At 47.7% G+C, this 18,786-nt stretch overlaps 1 protein-coding gene across 5 annotated transcripts in view; it reads right to left on the reverse strand.

Annotated features, from left to right (window-relative positions):
* Positions 1-18,786, reverse strand: part of Arhgef18 (Rho/Rac guanine nucleotide exchange factor 18) — a 108,550-nt gene that overhangs the window by 9,789 nt on the left and 79,975 nt on the right. For all 5 annotated transcript variants that reach the window (XM_076923811.1, XM_076923812.1, XM_076923810.1 and 2 more), the window contains 7 exons: positions 15,737-15,987; positions 13,665-13,790; positions 10,254-10,371; positions 7,641-7,889; positions 5,998-6,074; positions 2,398-2,576; positions 441-529 (listed from right to left, as the gene is read on the reverse strand). In XM_076923811.1, coding sequence (XP_076779926.1) covers positions 441-529; positions 2,398-2,576; positions 5,998-6,074; positions 7,641-7,889; positions 10,254-10,371; positions 13,665-13,790; positions 15,737-15,987 — 1,089 coding nt within the window. The remainder of the gene's footprint in view (positions 1-440; positions 530-2,397; positions 2,577-5,997; positions 6,075-7,640; positions 7,890-10,253; positions 10,372-13,664; positions 13,791-15,736; positions 15,988-18,786) is intronic.

Here is an 18,786-nt window from a genome sequence, read left to right on the forward strand (position 1 = left end):
CCTGGCTATCTTAGAACTTACTCTGTAGACCAGGCTGGCCTCAAACTTAAGAGATCTGCTGGCCTCTGCCTCTCAAGTGGTAGGAGTAAAGGCATGCGCCACCACCGCCAGCTCCATTTACTTCTTTTTTTATTGTGCTGTTTCAGTTTTCTACCTTTCCTTATTTGTCTGTCTGGTCTTCAGCGCTGGCAAGCTTTGCTCACCACATGGCTGAAGATGCCCTTGCATTTCTGACACATGTGCCTGTATATGTGGTGCTGGTGTTAGAACCCAGGGCAAGCTAGTCAACCACTACTGAGCCACATTCCTGGCCCTGAACTCAACTCTTAAAAATGGGTGAACCTTATGGTATGTGCATTAAACCTCAACGAAGTGATAGGAACTTGATGTGGACCCATGGGTTACAAGACGGACCTGCCCATGGTGCTGGCCCCCTTTACCTTGAAAGTCCCGGAGTTTCATGCTGCGGGCTTCAGCCATCTTTCTCTCCTCAGCCTCACTGAAAACGCCCTCCTCCTCGTCAGGGCAGCTGCAGGGAAGGGGGATGGCTGCCATCAGTGTCTCGTGGGTTAGCTGTCCTGACACCAGCACTGCAGAGCATCCTCTTCCTGACCCTCTAATGCTGTCGAGATGGCTTGGGGGATAATGGAGCCCTAGATCTAGAGGGGACTGTCTGAGTGGTGTAGGCAAAGAGTGACAGGATGTCCGATAGCCTCTGTGGCCTTGGTACCTGAGTTCGATCCCCAGGATCTACATGACAGAAGAGAATCACTGACTGGCAAAGTTGTTATCTAACCTCCACATGCATGGCACAGCTCACCGCTCCAATAAAGACATGTAACTATGAAAAGAACTCCCGAGGCAGGGCCTGTATTAGCTATAAAAGGCTCTTCCACTGACCTACATCCCCACCCTCTATGGATGAGCTTTTGTTTTGTTTTCCAAGACAGGGTTTCTGTGTAGCCCTGACTGTCCTAGAACTCCTTCTGTAGATCAGGCTAGCCTTCAACTCAGGATCTACCTGCCTCTACCTCTCTGAGGGTGGGGATTAAAGAATGGTGCGTGGCACCACCACCCGGTTTTTTGTTTGTTTTGTTTTGCCTTTTAAAGACATCAGGCACCATGCATCATCCCAGGGTAGCCTTGGATCTACAGTGGTCAAGGATGATGTTGGACTTCTGATCCTCCTGCCTCTACTACTCAGGTGTTAGAATAACAGGCATTACCACCAAACTGAGCTGATTTGGTGCTGGGGTTTACAGCGAGGTCTTTGTGCACACTGGGTAAACACTCTATCAATAATGAACCATAGCCCAAGTCCTGCACTTTTTGTGGGGGACTCTGATTGGAGGAAGAGAAGGGACGACAAGGACAACCAATGACACATGACAGTTCTCAAAGAGATGACTCGTGATCCTTCTGCCTCAGGTTCCTGCTGAGGATAGGCGCGCACCAAGCTCAGCTCCTTGTATACCTTCTTTAAACTATCTGTTATTGGATTTAGTTTATATGTGTGTGCACATGCCATGTATGTGCAGGTACCTGTGGGTGCCACAAAAAGGTATTCGACCCCCTGAATTAAAATTACAGCCAGATGTGTGCCACCCTATGTGGGTACTTGGAACTTAACCTGGCTCCTCTGCAAAAGCAGTAAGCACTGTTAGCCACTGAGTTCTCTCCAGACTCTCATGTTTAATGTGCCTGGCTGTGGCACAGAGGTGGCCACTTCCAGTCAGGTCCTGGAGGCTATGGGCCACTCAGAGCTAAAATTACTGAGCGTGATGGGAGTGTAAAGCCAGAGGCTGGCCACAGCTTCCCATGCCCACCTGTCAGGAAGATTCTAGTTCGGGCAGGTGGAAGAGAGCGGGCACTGGGCTGGGATCTGGAGGGCACTCAACCTAAGAAACAATGATAGGGCATTACAACATGCTCCAACAAGGCTGGCCTCAAGCTGTTTATCTGAGTGGCCCACAATAAAGGTTCAAGTTAGAACTGCCTGGCCCCTCATTCGCTGGGTACAGAGATATCCAGGCCGTTTTAGCATGGCGACAGGTTGGTATTATGAGAAGGAGTAGACTCCATTAGTTCACTTATGAGAAGTGCTAGGATGCTCACTTAGCACTCATGAAGCTTAGGTTCCATCCCTGGCACTGCATATGCTGGGTATGGTGGTGTATGCCTTTCATCCCAGTACCTGGGAGGTAGAGGCAGGAATAAGGGTCATCACTGGCAACAAAATGAGTTGGAGCAAAGCCTGGGCTGCAGGAGACTGTCTCTCAAAGTCAGCCAGCCAGCCAGCCAACCAGTGAAGCAATGAACCAAGTGGTCTGTCTGGGAGGTCAAGGTCACAAGTGAGGATCCAGCCTGAGGAGGCAGGAAACCCTGGGCTTGTCTCACCTCTCCACGGCTCGGCGGATGTGGGCCATCCAGATGTTCCTGTCCTCTTTGGAGCTGGTATAGATCTCGTACATCTCTGGCCCCTGCATGGAGGCGCTGATCAGAAACATGGCCTTCTCCTCGTTGGCTACCTCCCTCACGATGAGCTTTTGCAGAGAGATGACAGGTGGCTTTGAGTCCTGTGTAGGAGAAGGTGACAGAGACTTCACTGTTGTCTTGCTATATCCAAAAAACATTAGAATCCTGAGTCTGGAGAGAGGGCCACTATAGTGGAGGACTAAAGGGGGAGACATGCCCAGACGCCCAGTGTGTATACACATTCATACGGAAGGCAGAGGATCATCTTGGCTGTTGGACCTCAGGTGCCATCTACTTTGGTTGCTGAGACAATGTCACAAGTGTGCTTGGTAATCTTGCTGGGCAGGTGGCGATGAGCCCCCAGTATCTTCCTCCCCAGCACATGGCTACTAGTGTGTGCCACCACATCCTACCTTTTTGTATGGATTCTGGGGAGTGAGTTCTGGTCTTCAAGCACTGAACTGTCATGCCAGAACAGAGCAGAAGTTTACTAACTGGAGACTTTTCAACCGATATCCTAGTATTCTTTTTAATGGGTTTTGTTTTAGAGGCCTTAAGCTCACTGTGAAACGCTGCAGGCCTCAAATTTACAGTGACCCTGCCTCAGCTTCCTAAGTGTTGGGATTTCGGGTGCGTACCACTATGCCCAGAAAAGGGCACCTCTCTCCCTCTCTTTTGTTGTTGGTTTTTTTTTTTTTTTTTTTTTTTTTTTAAAGACAAGGTTTCTCTGTGTAACAGAGCCCTGGCTGTCCTGGACTCACTTTGTAGACCAGGATGGCCTCAAACTCACAAAGATCTGCCTGCCTCTGCCTCCCAAGTGCTGGAATTATAGGTATGTCATCATACCTGGTCTCTCTTTTATTATTAATATTTTTAAACATTTGTGTGTGTGTACACATGTATGCACAGTGCACTTGTAGACACACACACACACACACACTCACACATATACTCTCGCTCTCTCTCTTAGTTTTGTGAGACAGTGCTTTCTGTGTAGCCCTGGCTGTCCTGGAACTCATTCTGTAGACCAGGCTGGCCTCAAATTCAGAGATCTATTTACCTCTGCCTCCTGAGTGCTGGGATGAAAGGCGTGAGGGAAGACAAGAGGGTCTGGGAAGATGGTGGTGTTTGTATGTTTTCTGGAAGCTGAGGGCTGGCCCACTGTCAAGTCTATTACTGCCCCAGACTCTCTTATAATTCATATACTGAGATCCTAAGCTCAGCTACCTTAGAACATGATGGTGTGTAGAGACAGAACCTTTATGTAATCATGTTAAGCAAGGTTTGTTTTTATAGTGGCCCTAGTCCAGTATAATTGGTATCCTTATAGGACTGTAAGATTAGACCAGGTGTGGTGTCACAGGCCTGCCACCCTAACACTTAAGGCTTGGAGGTAGGAAGCTCAGAAGTTCAAGGTCAGTCTCAGCTAAATGAATTCCAGGGTCAACCTGGGCTATATAAGGCCCTGCATTTAAAACCGTGAGATGATAAGCGTATGCCATCATGCCAGCTTGGAGGATTTTTCTCTTTGTGTGTGTGCTTTTTTGAAAAAGAACTCCTGGAACATATTAACACTGGGTGTCTGTGGTTGCATTTCTGGAGACTAAGACAGGCCTGTGACACAGTATGCGGGATACAAAGTGATCCATCTGGTGGCCATAAAGGGAGGCAGGAAGACAAGAAGGTCTGGGAAGATGGTGGTGTTTGCATGTTTCCCCGGAAGCTTAGGGCCCACTGTCAAGTCTATTAGTGCCTCGAAGTCTCCTGACAGTATGAGGGGCCACAGCTATCACAGTGGACATCTCTGCTTTCTGTGAGACTATGGTGGCACAGAGGTGTGCTGGGCAAACGAACATCTGTGATGGAATAACCTGACCCAGTTTGTGGAGAGGTGGGAATGGTGACAAGGGAGGGGAGGGTTCTGAGGTGCTTTAAGATCAACATACCAACCCTGGCAGGGCTTACCGCTCTGAGCCTGAGGGGACAGGGTAGCTGGGATCTGTCACTGCAAGGGATGCCTTTTCTGCCCTAGAAGCCACTAAGTGCCGGCCTTGCCACATCTCCACTCCTGCAGAGACTGCATCCTTCTCTTTGATTAAAGGATAATCTGCTTTGGTAGAGGGGGTTGTCTTTTGTTCACATCTCACCTCTTTCTCTCCGGATCTAACACTTTGTGCTGAAAACCTGGGGGGGGGAGGGAGGGGTTGGGGCACCACACCCAGCTCTTTGCTTTGGCCCACCTTTCCTCACTCCCTTTTCTCATCTCCCTCCTTTCTCTGACCCCCATCCATGGGGGCATGGCCACTCAGGGACTGAACAGTTGCCTGTTACGACACGGAACCTCTAGGTCTTGGTGTCTTTCGTTCTTTGTCCATGTAAATGGAGCATATCCCAAAGGGTCCATGTAAGTGTGCCACTTAAACTCAGTTTAGGTCCTTGTCTTCAGCTCCCTGTCCCCCCAACCCCCAGCCCCTTCTCTACAGACCTCCGGAGCAGAGGCCTTTCACTATCTGCCTCACCAGCCTATCTAATATCTATACACCAAGGTAAGGTTCTTTTGGCCAGACCCTGGAGTCTGTGAGTACCCAGGAATGTTGGGTAGCAGGAGAGCCACAGAAAAGTGATGAGGCTGGGAAGACTGAGGATGTTTTAGATTCTGGGTTAGGGGCTAATCAGGCAGCAGCCTTGCCCTTTCTCCCTAGGCTCATAGTTTACAGGCTGGCCCCTCCCCCCTCCCCACTTCCTGGTATAGAGACTATGTCTGAATCTGTAAGGGGCTCCTTGGGCACTCCAGGAAATGCTTGACTCCAGACCAGACACTGCTCAAGTTCTGCCCACCTGCAGCTCCACTATCTCCATCCTCAGAGCAGATTCTGGCATCTTTGCTGCCATGGGAGGAGACAGACATCAGTCTCAGGAGTCAGCAAAGACTCCCCAGGGACCATTCCAGAAGAATGACACACGGCTCTCACTTCCTCAAGTAAATTTACATGCCTCAACTAGATGCGCTCTTCCTTCTCACATCCTCCAAATGGAACAGTCCTACCGTGGAATTCTGTCCCTCTGGTCTGCCACCCAGAAATCAGAGACAGCTTATGTGAACCCTCCTCTTTCCTCTCATACCTATAAAAAATGGTCCCTATTCTGCCTCTTGAGCCTGAACTCCGTTTAGAGCCTCCTCCATCCTGCCATCTGTCTGTACACTTATGCATTACAAATTCTTTTAATAAACTTTTAACCAAATGACAATTTGCCTGAGTGTCCCGCTTGAGGCCTTCCCACCTGAGACCTTCCAGTGAGAATCAGCACCACACCAGGGAGCAAGACAAGGATTTATTCTCTATAAGTTCTACCCGTGACTGTCTGGAACCTTCTGAAAGGATCCTGACGAGACAGGGTGCCTGTCAGTGTATTTTCCTCCCTGTATTTCCCTCTCCCTGTTTTGTCATGGGCATCCTCCTTCAGTGGGCCCACCACTGTACTGTACCAGCAAGTAGGACCCTTGAAGACTTGGACACATACCACAGAAGCAAAGACATATTTCTGATCCTTTTCTTGGAGCAGCAAAAGCACATCGGTCAGCAGGACAGCGAGGACATCTGCAGAGACCAGCACACAGAGGAGGGTCTTAGTGGCCACATGTCCAGAGGGGCTCGGGGCAGCTTAAGTACCATGATGCTTCAGCTTCTCATTCTACAAGTCCCAACTCTAACTCACCCCATTCCAAAGTTCCTGAGTTTGGAGAGTCAGCGTCAACGAATGCCAGAGGCTCTCCTCAGATGGTCCCTTCAGGGGATCCTGCTCAGACTGTTCAGAACTAGGCCAGAGCTCCAGTGTGCCATGCAGTTCTTTAAGGATTCAGTTTTAACTGTGTGTGTGTCTGCACGTGTGTGCATGTATATAGGCAGGGGTCTCTATGTGGTTTAGTGCATGTGTGTGCAAGTGTTCTCAGGGGCTAGAGGTGCTGGATTCCTGGAGCTGGAGTAACAGGCAGCTGCAAGCTGCCCAGGGTGGGTTCTGGACACAAAATTTAGTCTTCTACAAGAGCAGCAGATGCTCTTAATGGCTGTGCCATCTTTCCAGTCCCTCAGTTATTACATTACTACTTTGTGTATATGGGTGGCATGTGCAGTATTTATAAACTGTGTGTATGTGTGTATGTGCGTGCACTAGGGGTTGATGTGGGGTATCTTTCCTGATCACTTATTTTTTTAAATTTATTTATTTTGTGTATTATTAATTTTGTGCTTCTTCCACATGTGGGTCAGGCATTTAACTCAGGTTGTTAGGCTTGGCAACAAATATCAGTGGGTAGTAGGCTACCTTGTCAGCCCTCAACCTGAGTTTTTAGACAGGGTCTCTCACTGACCCAGAGACTCATTTATTCGGTTAGGCTGGCTGGCCAGTTAGCTCCAGGTATCTGACTGTCTCTGTCACACCCCAACACTAAGGTTACAGGCATGTGCCACGATGCCTGGCTGGGGATCAATTCAGGCCAGTGTTCTCTTTGTTGAAAATGGACTTCTCTTTCTGCCCCAGGTCATACCTTGCCTACACAGATGCAGGCAGGGCTGGCCTCAGGCTCTCTGAATCCCAGTCCTGCTTGGTGTCGGGTCCCTGTATGATGGTGTAAGCATCTCTCGCAGTGAGTTTTGCACGTGAGTATCATAGGGAGCCCTTTTCTTTTCTTCTTCTCTTTTGAGACTGGGTTTCATGGATCCTACTCTGGCTTCAAACTTGCTATGTAGCTGAGGACAACCTTGAACTCCCAATCTTCTTCCTTCTACTTCCCTAGAGCTGACGGTCACTATAGTCAAGTTTACTTGGGGTTGGAGATAGAAACCAGGACCCGATGAATGTCAGAAACGCACTTAACAACTGACCTGCAACTCCATCCCAGGAAGAGCCGTTTCTGAGGAGCTTGTCTAAATTAAACAGCTCCTCTGTCCGGTTCTCTAGCCCACTGGCTGATTTAGAATTCAAGGCATTCGAGTGCTGCAAGTCTGGTTGTGTTCCCATCTCTTAGCTTGGTGACAATTCAAGATAGAATACCAATCCAAGACAGAGCCCAGCACTCTAAGGTGGTGCCTACCACACTAACATGGCAACTGGAGCTCCAAGCTAGTACCATGCGGATCCAGAGGTGGCCAGAGGCAGAGATTTACCTTTCAGGCGCCCCGACGTGGACTTCCAGCACAGGGTGCCTTCCAGGTGGAGCTGGCGCTGCTGCATGTCCTCCTTCCGGAAGGTTAGCCCGTTCTTGAGTTTGCTGGAGGACTTCAAGTCCATCTTGGCTGCGATCTCCTTGAGGCGTTGGTCCTTCTCACACTCACTGACTTTGGCGTCCACTTGTGAGATGATGTCTTTGATGAGACTCAGGGCCTGGCTCAGGTCTTTGTAGTCCTCGGTACCGGCTGTCACATGTAAGCAGAGGTAGCACTGGTTTCTGAGCCCATGCTTACAGATACACAGAAGCTGATGTGCTTGCTGCGTCTGGATCTGTGAGATGTGCTTCCTAGGACCACTGCTCAGAGTTACGGGCTTGCAATACCACACTTAGCTAGTTTTGTTGTTTTGTTTGAGACAGGGTCTCTCCACATGCCTCAGCTGCTGTGCAATTCACAGAGATCCACCTGCCTCTGCCTTGAGTGCTGGGACTAAAGGCTTGAGCCACTATTCCTGACCTGTATTTTTTTTGTGTTGAGAAGGGGCTTGTCCCGTAGCCCTGGCTAGCCCAGAATTTAGTGTCGATCAGACCAGCCGCAAACTTGCAGATCTTCCTACCTCCGCCTCTGGAATGTTGGGGTTACAGGCATGTGCCACCATGCCTGGCTTAGAGTTTAGCTTTTGCTCAAATGCAAACGTTAAGGCGTGATGGTTTGAATGGCATAAACTATTGAGCACAGTGCACGCACTCCTACCACTACTGTATACAGACCCCCTCCAGTCCTTTGGCTCTTCATGAAAAGCTTCCTGCTACAACAGAGAGAAGCCCCTCCCACCTGAAGAACAGAGTAGGTGAAAGGACTCTCACCGACCAGAACATGGCAAACATGGCTTTGGCAGGTCTTGCCCTTCTCCCCCATTCCCTCTACCTTGAAAAAAAAAAAAAACAAAAAAAACAAAAAAACAAAAACAAAACTCAAAACATTAAATAACATTCCTAAAGCTAGCCACCAAGTATTTGGCCACTTCCTCCTTCTGAGGCTGACTACCAAGGCCCAGCTATCGAAGTATTGAAGTTCAGCGATCACAAACCCCTTAGTGGCTGCCCTAATTAACTTGTCCAATTAAAATTAAACACCTCATCCTAACACATGGGCTTCCCTCTTAACCTTTATATACTTCCATTTGCCTATGGACCACATCTGTTTTCTCTCTATCCACAGGTAGTCCTTTGTCCCTCCAGGAATAATATGTTTCCCTTTTTCCTTGTTCTCTTCCTCCTCTCCCTTGTGCTCTATCTCCTATCTTTTGTCTCTTATCCCTGCCCTTTGTCCTCTGGGGCAAATAATCTCCTTGTGCAGGGAACTTGGTCTTGGAGTGTCTTCAGCTGATATCAGTCTCTTTAGTAAGGAAACTTCCTATTTTCACATGGCCCAAACCTACCAGAAATATGGAAAGAGGTGGTCACCATGCTAGGCCCCCAAGAGCACCTGGAATGCTTTCTGACCTTTTTACTGTGTTTTCTGTGGCTATCAGCATGTCATCCTTTCTTCTGTTTGAGTTTTGAATCAGGATCTCATAATGTAGCCCAGGCTGGTATAGAACATGTCTCTTCCTGTCTATGTGTTGTGTAGCAATTTCCTCTGAACTGAAACATTCTATCCTGGAGGGAAGCTGTTAAAACTCAAAAAGTAAACAACTCGCAAGTCTCAGGAAATTCCCTGAAACTCACCAGAATCACACAGTTGATCTCTCTAAGATTATATAAGCAATGAGGATTGCCAAGGAGAGGAGACTCTCCAACATGTTTAGCTGTCTGTAAGATCTGCAGAGAACTTTAGCTTTCTTGAGTCCTAACCCATGCTGGGGTAGTTTTTGGTGAAGCAGCTGCCTTTGAGTCACCCCTATTCCTATAAATAACTACATATCCATTCTCTTAAGTACCCTCAATAAAGTCATTGGCTCATCAGTTGTACTTTGGTCTATTGTCAGTTCCCAAATCCTATTTGAAGTAAGTTGACATTTATTAATGTCACACAACACAAGGTCCCTGAGAGAATACCTGTGCCCACTGCACCCAGCTCAGATCTTTCCCTGGCCATTTAACACAAGACCTTTCTTCTTTTCTTTCCTTGTTATTTTCTTTTCTTCCTTTTTTTAAACTTAAACTTAAATTTTTACAATTTTATTTTACATTTATAGGTATTTTGTCTGTGCACCACACATATAGAGCCTATGGAGGGCATCAGATTCCCCAGGAACTGGTGTTACGTATGGCTGCCACCATGTGAGTGCTAGAACTCAAGCCTGGGTCCTCTGGAAAAGCAGCTGGTCTCTTAATGGCTGGGCCATCTCCAGACCCAGAAATCATTCAATAACCCAAGAATCATCTTGTTTTCATCTAGTTTAGAGATAGTGACCTGGGACCTGCCTCAGCCCAGCATTTGCTAAGGGCAGAGGCTCACCTAGCTCCCCTCTTTCTGTGCCGAGTGCCTGGTGCCCAGTATAGGGGATTACAAGAGGTAACTTGGCCAGTCCACTGATAAACTTCAGGGTTGGTGGGCTGAGGCAGCAATCCACACAGACCCAGGGTTATGGCAGAAGGTTCCTACCTTCTGTGTTCTGGATGATACGTTCCACTAGCACCGGGTACTTGGTTATACGCTGCGTGACCAGAAGGATACACTCCTGCACTCCCAGACGTCGCACAATGGAGAAGTTGCCAATTTTCTGAAATGGAAAACAAACAGCTTATTTCATTTTTTTTCTGCCTTCTTCTTTAATTTTTTTTGGTATTTTTGAGACACGGCTCTCCATGTGACCCTGGCTGTTCTCTGCCAGCCTCTGGCTCCAGAGCTGTGATTAAAGGTGTGTGCTACTATGCCTGGCTCTCCTTCTGTTTTCTCTCGCTCCTCTGTCTTTCTCCTCTCCTCTCCTCTCCTCTCCTCTCCTCTCCTCTCCTCTCCTCTCCTCTCCTCTCCTCTCCTCTCCTCTCCTCTCCTCTCCTCTCCTCTCCTCTCCTCTCTCCTCTTCCTTCCCTTGTATTTGTGTTTGAACCACGGCCCCAAGCAAGATGAACAAATACTCATTATTAAGCTTATTTCAAGACAGACAGATACTGTTTGGTGATTATTGGCATGCACTGTTATGCTAACATCTTTTGGGGGGGCGTGTCTGTATGAGTGTGTGTTCACAGACTGGAAGAGGGCATCAGGATAGGGGTTCTTCTCTGCCACTCTTCACCTAGGGTTTTTTTTTTTTTTTTTTTTTTTAAGATATTGTCTCAGTCTGAAGACCAGGCTGGCTCTTGGCCCCTTAATGCTGGGATTAGAAGCCTATTCGACCATGCTCTTTGAGATAGTCTCTCCTGAACATGGAGTTTCTGATTTTTTTTTTTTTGTTTGTTTGTTTGTTTGTTTTTTGGTCAAGGCTAGATGCCAAAGAGTCTCAGGGATTCTCTTGTCTTCCCCAACTCCACAACTGAGTTGGGGTTACAGGAATGTGCTGTGGGCCAGACTTGTTCTGGAATACACACTTCTAACTGACGGCTGAGCAGCAGGCATTAAAAACTGCTGAGCTACCTCTCCAGGCCTTTTTATGTTTTTTGATGACAGTGAAGATTTTGAGGGATTTTTCTGCATTAGTTCCTTGGGAAGCTGCGAATACAGACCTGGACTACCAGGTTTAGCGTTCTGTTGAGTAAGTTAAGCCATCTCAGGCCAGGGGCTCCTGCCCTTTCACCTTTGCTCTGACTCTTTTCTTTCTTCTACAACCCCAAACAGAGATTGCCTTCTAACTAAAAGGCCTCAGCTGTGTAGGCACTCAGTAAAATTGCTAAAGAGGGACTTAGGTGTGGTGGGGCCTGCCTGAAATTCTAATACTGGGGAGGCCAAGGCGGGAGGATCTTGAGTTTGAGGCTAGCTTGGGCTACAAAGCAAATAAAAATAAGAATAGAAATATTAAGGTGAGGGTAGTGCAGTGTAAATTTAACATCTGGAACGCAGAGCAGGGGATCAGTAATTTTGGGTTAGCCTGTGCTACAGAGAAAGCTGTAGAGCAGACTGGGATCTGTAGGCAAGATTTTGTCTCAAAATAAGAAGACAAAAGGCTCAAGACATGGCTCAGTGGTTAAGAGCACTTAACTGTTCTGAAAAAGGTCCCAGTACCTACACGGCTCACAATCACTAGGAACTACAGTTCCAGGAGATCTGATGACTTCTGGCACAAATACATCCACATAAATATAAACATTTGTTTGTTTGTTTTTTTAAAAAAGACAAGTTGAGTATGAAAGTATGCTCCTGTAATCTCAGCACTTGGGAGATGGTGGCAGGACTTCAAAGTCATTCTGGGCCACACAGTGAGTTCAAGGGTAATCTAGGCTACATAAGAAAGTACTTCAAAACAAACAAAAAGAATGAAACAAGAAAACAAACTAACAGGAAAGGAAGACAGAACCAGCTATGGACTAATTCTGAGGAACACAAATTGGGTATCCGGTGTGTATTTACATTTGTGCACACACAAACCCTGATCCTTGATCCTGGCTGATAGCTCGTATCCTAGAACCCTCTAGGACCAGACTGGCTCTGGTTACTCCTGATTTACTCACATATCTTTAATGAAGAATCAAAGTGGCAGTGGCACTTAAACCTGTTTCCTGGTGGGGGCTGAGAGCCGCTCCTTGTACTCTGCCTAACACACTGTCCACTCTAGGGGGCTGATTCCACTGCTCTTTAAGGGATGGGAATGTGTCAGCAAAGGTGAACAGCTACCCCCTTTTTTTTGGAGACAGGGTTTGTGTTCCTGGCTGTCACTCACTTTGTAGACCAGGCTGGCCCCAAACTCAGAGATCCATCTACCTCTGCCTCCTGACTACAGTGATTAAAGGCATGTGCCACCACTGCCCGGCTCTCCCCAACCCCCCTTTAAAGGCCAGGGTCATATATGACCCAGGTTGGAGTCTCTATGACTTTGAACTTCTAATCCTTCTAGCATTGAGATGACTTACACCTGTTTTGTTTTTAGTGTTTTTTAAAACACACACACACACACACACACACACACACACTTACTAAGTTTTGTGTGTGTGCCCCTGTGTGGAAGTTAGGGAACAACTTTCAGAATCAGTTCCCTCCTTCCATCATAGGACCAAAATTAGGTCGTCAGGCCTGGTGATAGCCAAGCCTCTTTACCATCAGCCATGTCAACATCCCAATATCATGCTACAAGCCCCGAGGGTCACAGGGACCAGCCAGAGAAGAAAGGTTTAAGAGAGTGTGCATGCCTCACAGAACTCGAGGAAGATGGCAGTAGCTCTGAAGGGTGGTTCCTCAGTGGGACAATGCCACAAAGGACCCACATGGCTGGGTGTTACGGCACGAGCCTGCAATTCCAGCTTGAGGCTAACCAGAACTATATAAAGTGAGGGCTGAGGGATGTAGGTTAGTTGGTGGTATGCCTGAAACCCTGGGTTCCATCCTCACTGGCACATAAACTGGTTGTGATGATACAGTCCTGTCACCGAAATACTTGGTGGGGCAGAGGCAGGAGGATCACAAAATCCAGGGCATCCTTGGCTACACAGAGATTTACGGTCAGTATGGATTCCAGGAGAGCCTGTCAGCAAATGAACAAATGATGGTGGTACAGCCCTGTAAGACTTTGGGAGGCTGACACAGGAGGATCTGCAAGTTTGAAGCCAGACTGGGATACCTAGTGAGACCCACAGAAAGCCAGGTATAATGGTGCATGTCTGTAATCACAGTACTTTAAAAGTGAGATAGGAGGCAGAGACAGGAGACTCCCAGAAGCCAAAGGTCAGCTAGTCTGGTGGAGAACAGGAGTTACTATGTCAAAAGAGGCAGAAGAAAAGAACCAACATCCAAGGTTATCCTGTGGCATGGTGTATGTGTGTGTCTACACAAACTGGGCCCCCCCCCCCACATCCATATCCCTTCATATACACAAACACAAATTTTTTTGCTTGTGTGTGTGTATGTTTTTTTGTTTGCTTGTTTTACCTTGATTAAGTTTTGAAACTTCTTGCTCTGCTGCAGCAATAACTTGTAGTGACTGACCGCATCCTTGTGGCCACTACAGAACACGCCGTATTTCTCCTTCATTCTCTCCCCGGTTTCTCCTGAGAACTAACATGGAAAGGAGACTGAAAAGTTAGCAGAAAGTGAACTGTGACTGCTTCCATCCGGCTCATCTGCTCATGCTGAGACCTGTATTCCCCTGACCACTCCCTCCCAACACCTCCTTGGCCTGGAGCTTATTGGGCGCCTCAAGACAAGGTCTAAGGAGGTAGGAAGGGTCTTGAGCTCTGCCTGTCCCCACTTTCCAGGTGCTTCTTCTGGTCCACACCGTTGTCAGGTGACCTAATCTACTGCTACGGACTGAGTCCTAAAGGTAAAATTTCCCTTTCGTAACCATTATCTGCAGTGAGCATGGAATGATTTCTTTCTGGTTTAGTGAAGGGTTTTCTAAGGTTGTGCGGCTTCAAACTCTTGATCTGCTCCTTTCTGCCCAACTGGTCCTAGGATCAGAAGGAGCGGCTGAAGAGGAGACCTTCGATGGACGGCTTGGCCCGAGGAGATGGCTCAGTGGTCACAGTACATATGCATAACAGCCTGGGCTTAGGGTTTCAGCACCTTCCTAAAGAACTAAGTCAGGCAGCATGTGCCTATAACCGCAGTGCTGGGAGGGTGAGGCAGGAGGATTGTAGGGGCTCCCTGGGCAGCTAACCAGCCCAAACAGTCAGCTCTAGGTTCACTCAAGGACCCTGCCCCAGCCTGGCATGGTGGCGCATGCCTTTAATCCCAGCACTTAAAAGCAGAGGCAGAGGGTCACCCTGCTTGACACAGCAAGTTCCTGGACACCAGGGCTACATAGAGAGGTAAGCAAATAAAAATAAAACAAACAAAAATCAAAACAAAAAATAGGAAAGAGAGGAAAGAGAAACAAAGAAATAAAGAAACAAAGAAAGGAGCAGGGCTGTCAAGAAGGCTCAGTAGTAAAGACACTGGCTCTTAGTCTGATGACTGAGGTGATCCCCGAGAGCTGCATGGCAGGAGAGGACCAATTCCTGAAACCTCTCCTCTGACTTCCTCAGGTAGACCATGCATGGCCACACATATGATAACATTATCGTTTTCTCCATCTTTTCTTTTCTTTCTTTTTCTTTTCTTTTTCTTTTTTTTTCTTTTTTTCTTTTTTTTTTTTTTTTTTGGTTTTGCAAGGCAGGCTTTCTCTGTGTAGCCCTGGCTGTTCTGGAACCTGCTCTGTAGTCCAGGCTGACCTCGAACTCAGAGATCAGCCTGCCTCCTGAGTAATGGGACTAAAGGCATGTGCCCCCACTGCCTGGCTTATAAATGATTATCTTTTTTTTTTTTTTAAAGCATGCTAATGATGGAGGACACCGGACATCAACCTCTGGCTTCAGCAGGCACCTGCACTGGAACATATATACTATCCCCTAGCAGTTAGGGCCTGGAGACATAACTCATTAAAGTGTCTGTCTGGTATACCGAACGCCCTGGCCACGGTCCCCAGCACTGTGGGAACGTCAGTAATCCCAGCACTCAGGAAGAGAAATCAAGAGGATTGATCATTTCAAGGTTCGAGCGAGGTGAGCTACAAGAGGTCCTGACTGAGCCTCTTGTCTCCCACAAAACCCAACAAAACACCAACCAACGAAACAAAATCATACAATTGTTTTTTTTCCTTTTGGGATAGGACCACTATGTCAATGGTGATGATGACAAAAATCCTGATCCTCCCAAGTGGCAGAAACCAGCATGCCTAGCATGCTGTGTTAGGGAGAGCACTCAATGCTTTCTGCATGCCAGGCAAGAGCTCTACCAACTGTGATAGATCCCTAGCTGAATGCAATTCTGAATAGTGTTTACACATGTTTGGTTGCCATTCCAGGCTCGGGGTTCCTAAGATATGAGCAATCTGGACAGGAGCCGGCTCTGTGTACTCTCTGGGAATGGTGGGTATGTAATATACCAGAATCATCAACCTTACCACCAGAGAAAAGGAAGACAGGGTGGAGATGGGTGTGGCCCACCCTGGTCAGAGTACCCACCTGCTGAACCAGGACATCTCCGATCTTCTGGATGATGTAATTCCGATCACTGCCCTCCTCTAGAAACTCCTGCCGGCGCTCCTTAAGGCGGGCAAGGAAGTGGCTGTGCATGTCCAGTAAGTCATCAGCGCACGGAAACAGGCGGCTGACTGCCTGGCCGCTGAATTGCAGCTCCTCCTGCAGGGCTCTGGAGTAGACTTTCAGCATGATCTTTAGTGTGCGCACGTGATGTGCCTCTGTCTGCATCAGCTCTGCAGGGACAGAGGCGTGGAAGATGCACCTTACCTCCCAAGATTCTCACAGCTTCTGTAGGCCTGCTCCAGCTGGATTGACCCTGCCAGCTCTCTGCCCACATCCCTGCCCCTACGGCTGGACCCATGTACATGCACACACACTCTCTCTCCTCTCTCTTTTTCTGTGTGGTCTATGTGTACACATGAGTTTATACATGTGAGTGTGCATGGAGGCTGGGGGCTAATGGTTAATGTTTGGTGTCTTCCTTAACTGTTCTCCACCAAAACTTTTTTACCCCTTAGGCTGTGCCTGGTGTTGCACATGTTTAATCCCAGCATGCTGGAGGCATCGACAGAGCTCTGAACTCAAGAGCAGCCTGGTCTACATTGTGAATTCCAAGCAACTCCAGGGTTACACAGTGAATTTGTGGAACTGGACATGTGGCTCAGTGGTTAAGAGCACTTGTTGCTGCTCTTGCAGAGGAGCAGGGCTTTGTTTCTAGCACCCACACGGAGGCTCACAACCACCTGTAATTCCATTTCCGGGCCATCTGATGTTCTCTACCAGCCTGTGTCATTACCTGCGTCCACATGGTACACACACATATACTAAGCCCCACCCCCCACGTCATATAAAATAATAAATATTTAAGAAATTACGTTAGAAATAGACAATAGGACTACAGAAATGGCTCGGTGGCTAAGACCATTGGTTGTTCTTCCAAAAGGACCCAGGTTTTATTTGCAGCACCCACATATAACAGCTCACAACCATCTGTAACTCCAGTTCCAGAGTATCTGGTATCCTCTTCTGGCATTCTTGGGGCACCGGGCATGTAAGTGGTGCCCAGGCACACATGCAGGACAAACACACATACATGTTAAAGGAAAAGAAAAACTTCAAGCCTTATGTCGGTAAAAGTGCATGTCCAGTAAGTCATCAGCGGCACACGGAAACATGTCAGCCCACATATTCTAACAATTTGTGTTCAATTCCTAGGACCCATGTAAGTTGTCCTTTGACCTCCATACCCACACCACAGTATATAAACAAATATATTCAATTTGGCACATTTTTCTTCTGTGTGTCCGCACACATGCAAAGCCAAGAAGAGGGTGCCATGGGTATCCCCACTATGCATCATGCTGTGCTCTGGCTAGCTAGTTCGTGGAATGCTAACGGTCCTCCTGTTTCTGCTCCTGCCTGATGTTAGCTTCTCGCAGGGCAGCTGGGATCCAACTCAGGTTTCCATCCCTGTGTGGAAAAACCCTCCAAACCACTTCCCCAGCAAAGCTTGCTGGTCAGCAGCAGAGCCGGAAGGATCCTCTAATCTGCAGTCCCCTCTCCCATACTGCGACATCTGTGCACCCATGTTGCGCTGCCCAGATTTTCACATGGGTGCTGGAATCTGGACTCAGGCTTGTGTTCCTCCTGCCTCTGTGTCTTCTCTCTTTTTGACACAGGGTCTTGGGGTCGGAGGAACCATAGCTAAGTAGCGTTAGCCTCACACACACTGGCCCTAGGTTCTAGTCAGTTACTTAACAAACAACAAAATCAACAACAAAAAGAAGGAATAGTCCTGAGTAGGCAAGGATGTGCACAGGGTTACGGTCTATCCTCAGCACCTTAAAAACCTGGGTGCTGCACTGTGTTATTGGAGTCCGAGTACTTGGAAGGCAGAGGCTGGAAGACAGGGTGGTTCAGTGATCCTCCCTTCAGTACCGCTAGGGAGCAGGGAGTGACTGACTCTTCAAAAACATCTTCCCTGCCATAGTAACAACAGGTGTATCCCATCACACTTGGCCTTTAGCCTTTCTTAATTAGAAGCCTCCCCTCGCCACAGTGCTATGTGAGTCTGAAGCCGAAGCAGATGCAAAGGAAAAAAAAGTATGTAGGAATGTGCTGTAGAACCTCAATGTCCCAGGAGCCCCTGTCCTTAATGTCAGGAAGGCCATGCTGAGGAACTTCTAGCATTGGTAGGCGTGGAGCTTGCACGTCTCTGAATAAATGTGATCACACACAGACTTCAATGGACCCTGAACACAATGTCTGCAGTTCATTCGTGTGCTGAAATGTATCCTCCGTGTCATTAATAGGCATGGCTGTAGAAGTGCTTGCTTATCATGAACAAAGACGCGGGTTCTACCCTGAGCAACCCATGACCCAGGGACAGTGGACCAGGCCTGTCATCCTAGAACTCCAGCAGTGAAGGCAGGAGAGTCAGAAGTTCAAGGTCATGCTCAGCTACAAAGCAACACTGAGGCTAGCCTAGGCTACACAAGAGACCCTGCCTAAAGAGCAAAAACAAAAGCAAAGAAAACTGGTAAGTCTCTGAGAAGTTATTAGGTCAGGTAAGTAAAATCTTCACAGACGGGAAACGTGTTTATAGACTAGGATTCTGGGCTGGCTAGCTGGCTCGGAGAGGAAAGGCATTTGCTGCATAATTTTGGTGACCTCAAGTTCAATCTCTGGAACTCACAAAAGGAAGAAAAAGAGAAATGAGTCTGCAAATGTCCTCTGACCTCTATCTGTCTCTCTCTCTCTCTCTCTCTCTCTCTCTCTCTCTCTCTCTCACACACACACACACACACACACACACACACACACACACACGCCTGTGTATGAGAAGGTCTTGAATTTGAGAGCAGGTGATTGGTGGTACACAGGAGGAGTTGGGGGGTTAGAGAGGAATGAAAATGATATAAACACACTGTTTTCAGGTAGGAAATCCTCAAACTAAACAACAAAAACACTAAAAAACAAAACAACAAAACAAAACAATTAAAACAACAACCAAATCCGAGCAGGTTACAGAT

The sequence above is a fragment of the Arvicanthis niloticus genome, chromosome 24, assembly GCF_011762505.2.
Source record: "Arvicanthis niloticus isolate mArvNil1 chromosome 24, mArvNil1.pat.X, whole genome shotgun sequence".
Classification (NCBI taxonomy): domain Eukaryota; kingdom Metazoa; phylum Chordata; class Mammalia; order Rodentia; family Muridae; genus Arvicanthis; species Arvicanthis niloticus.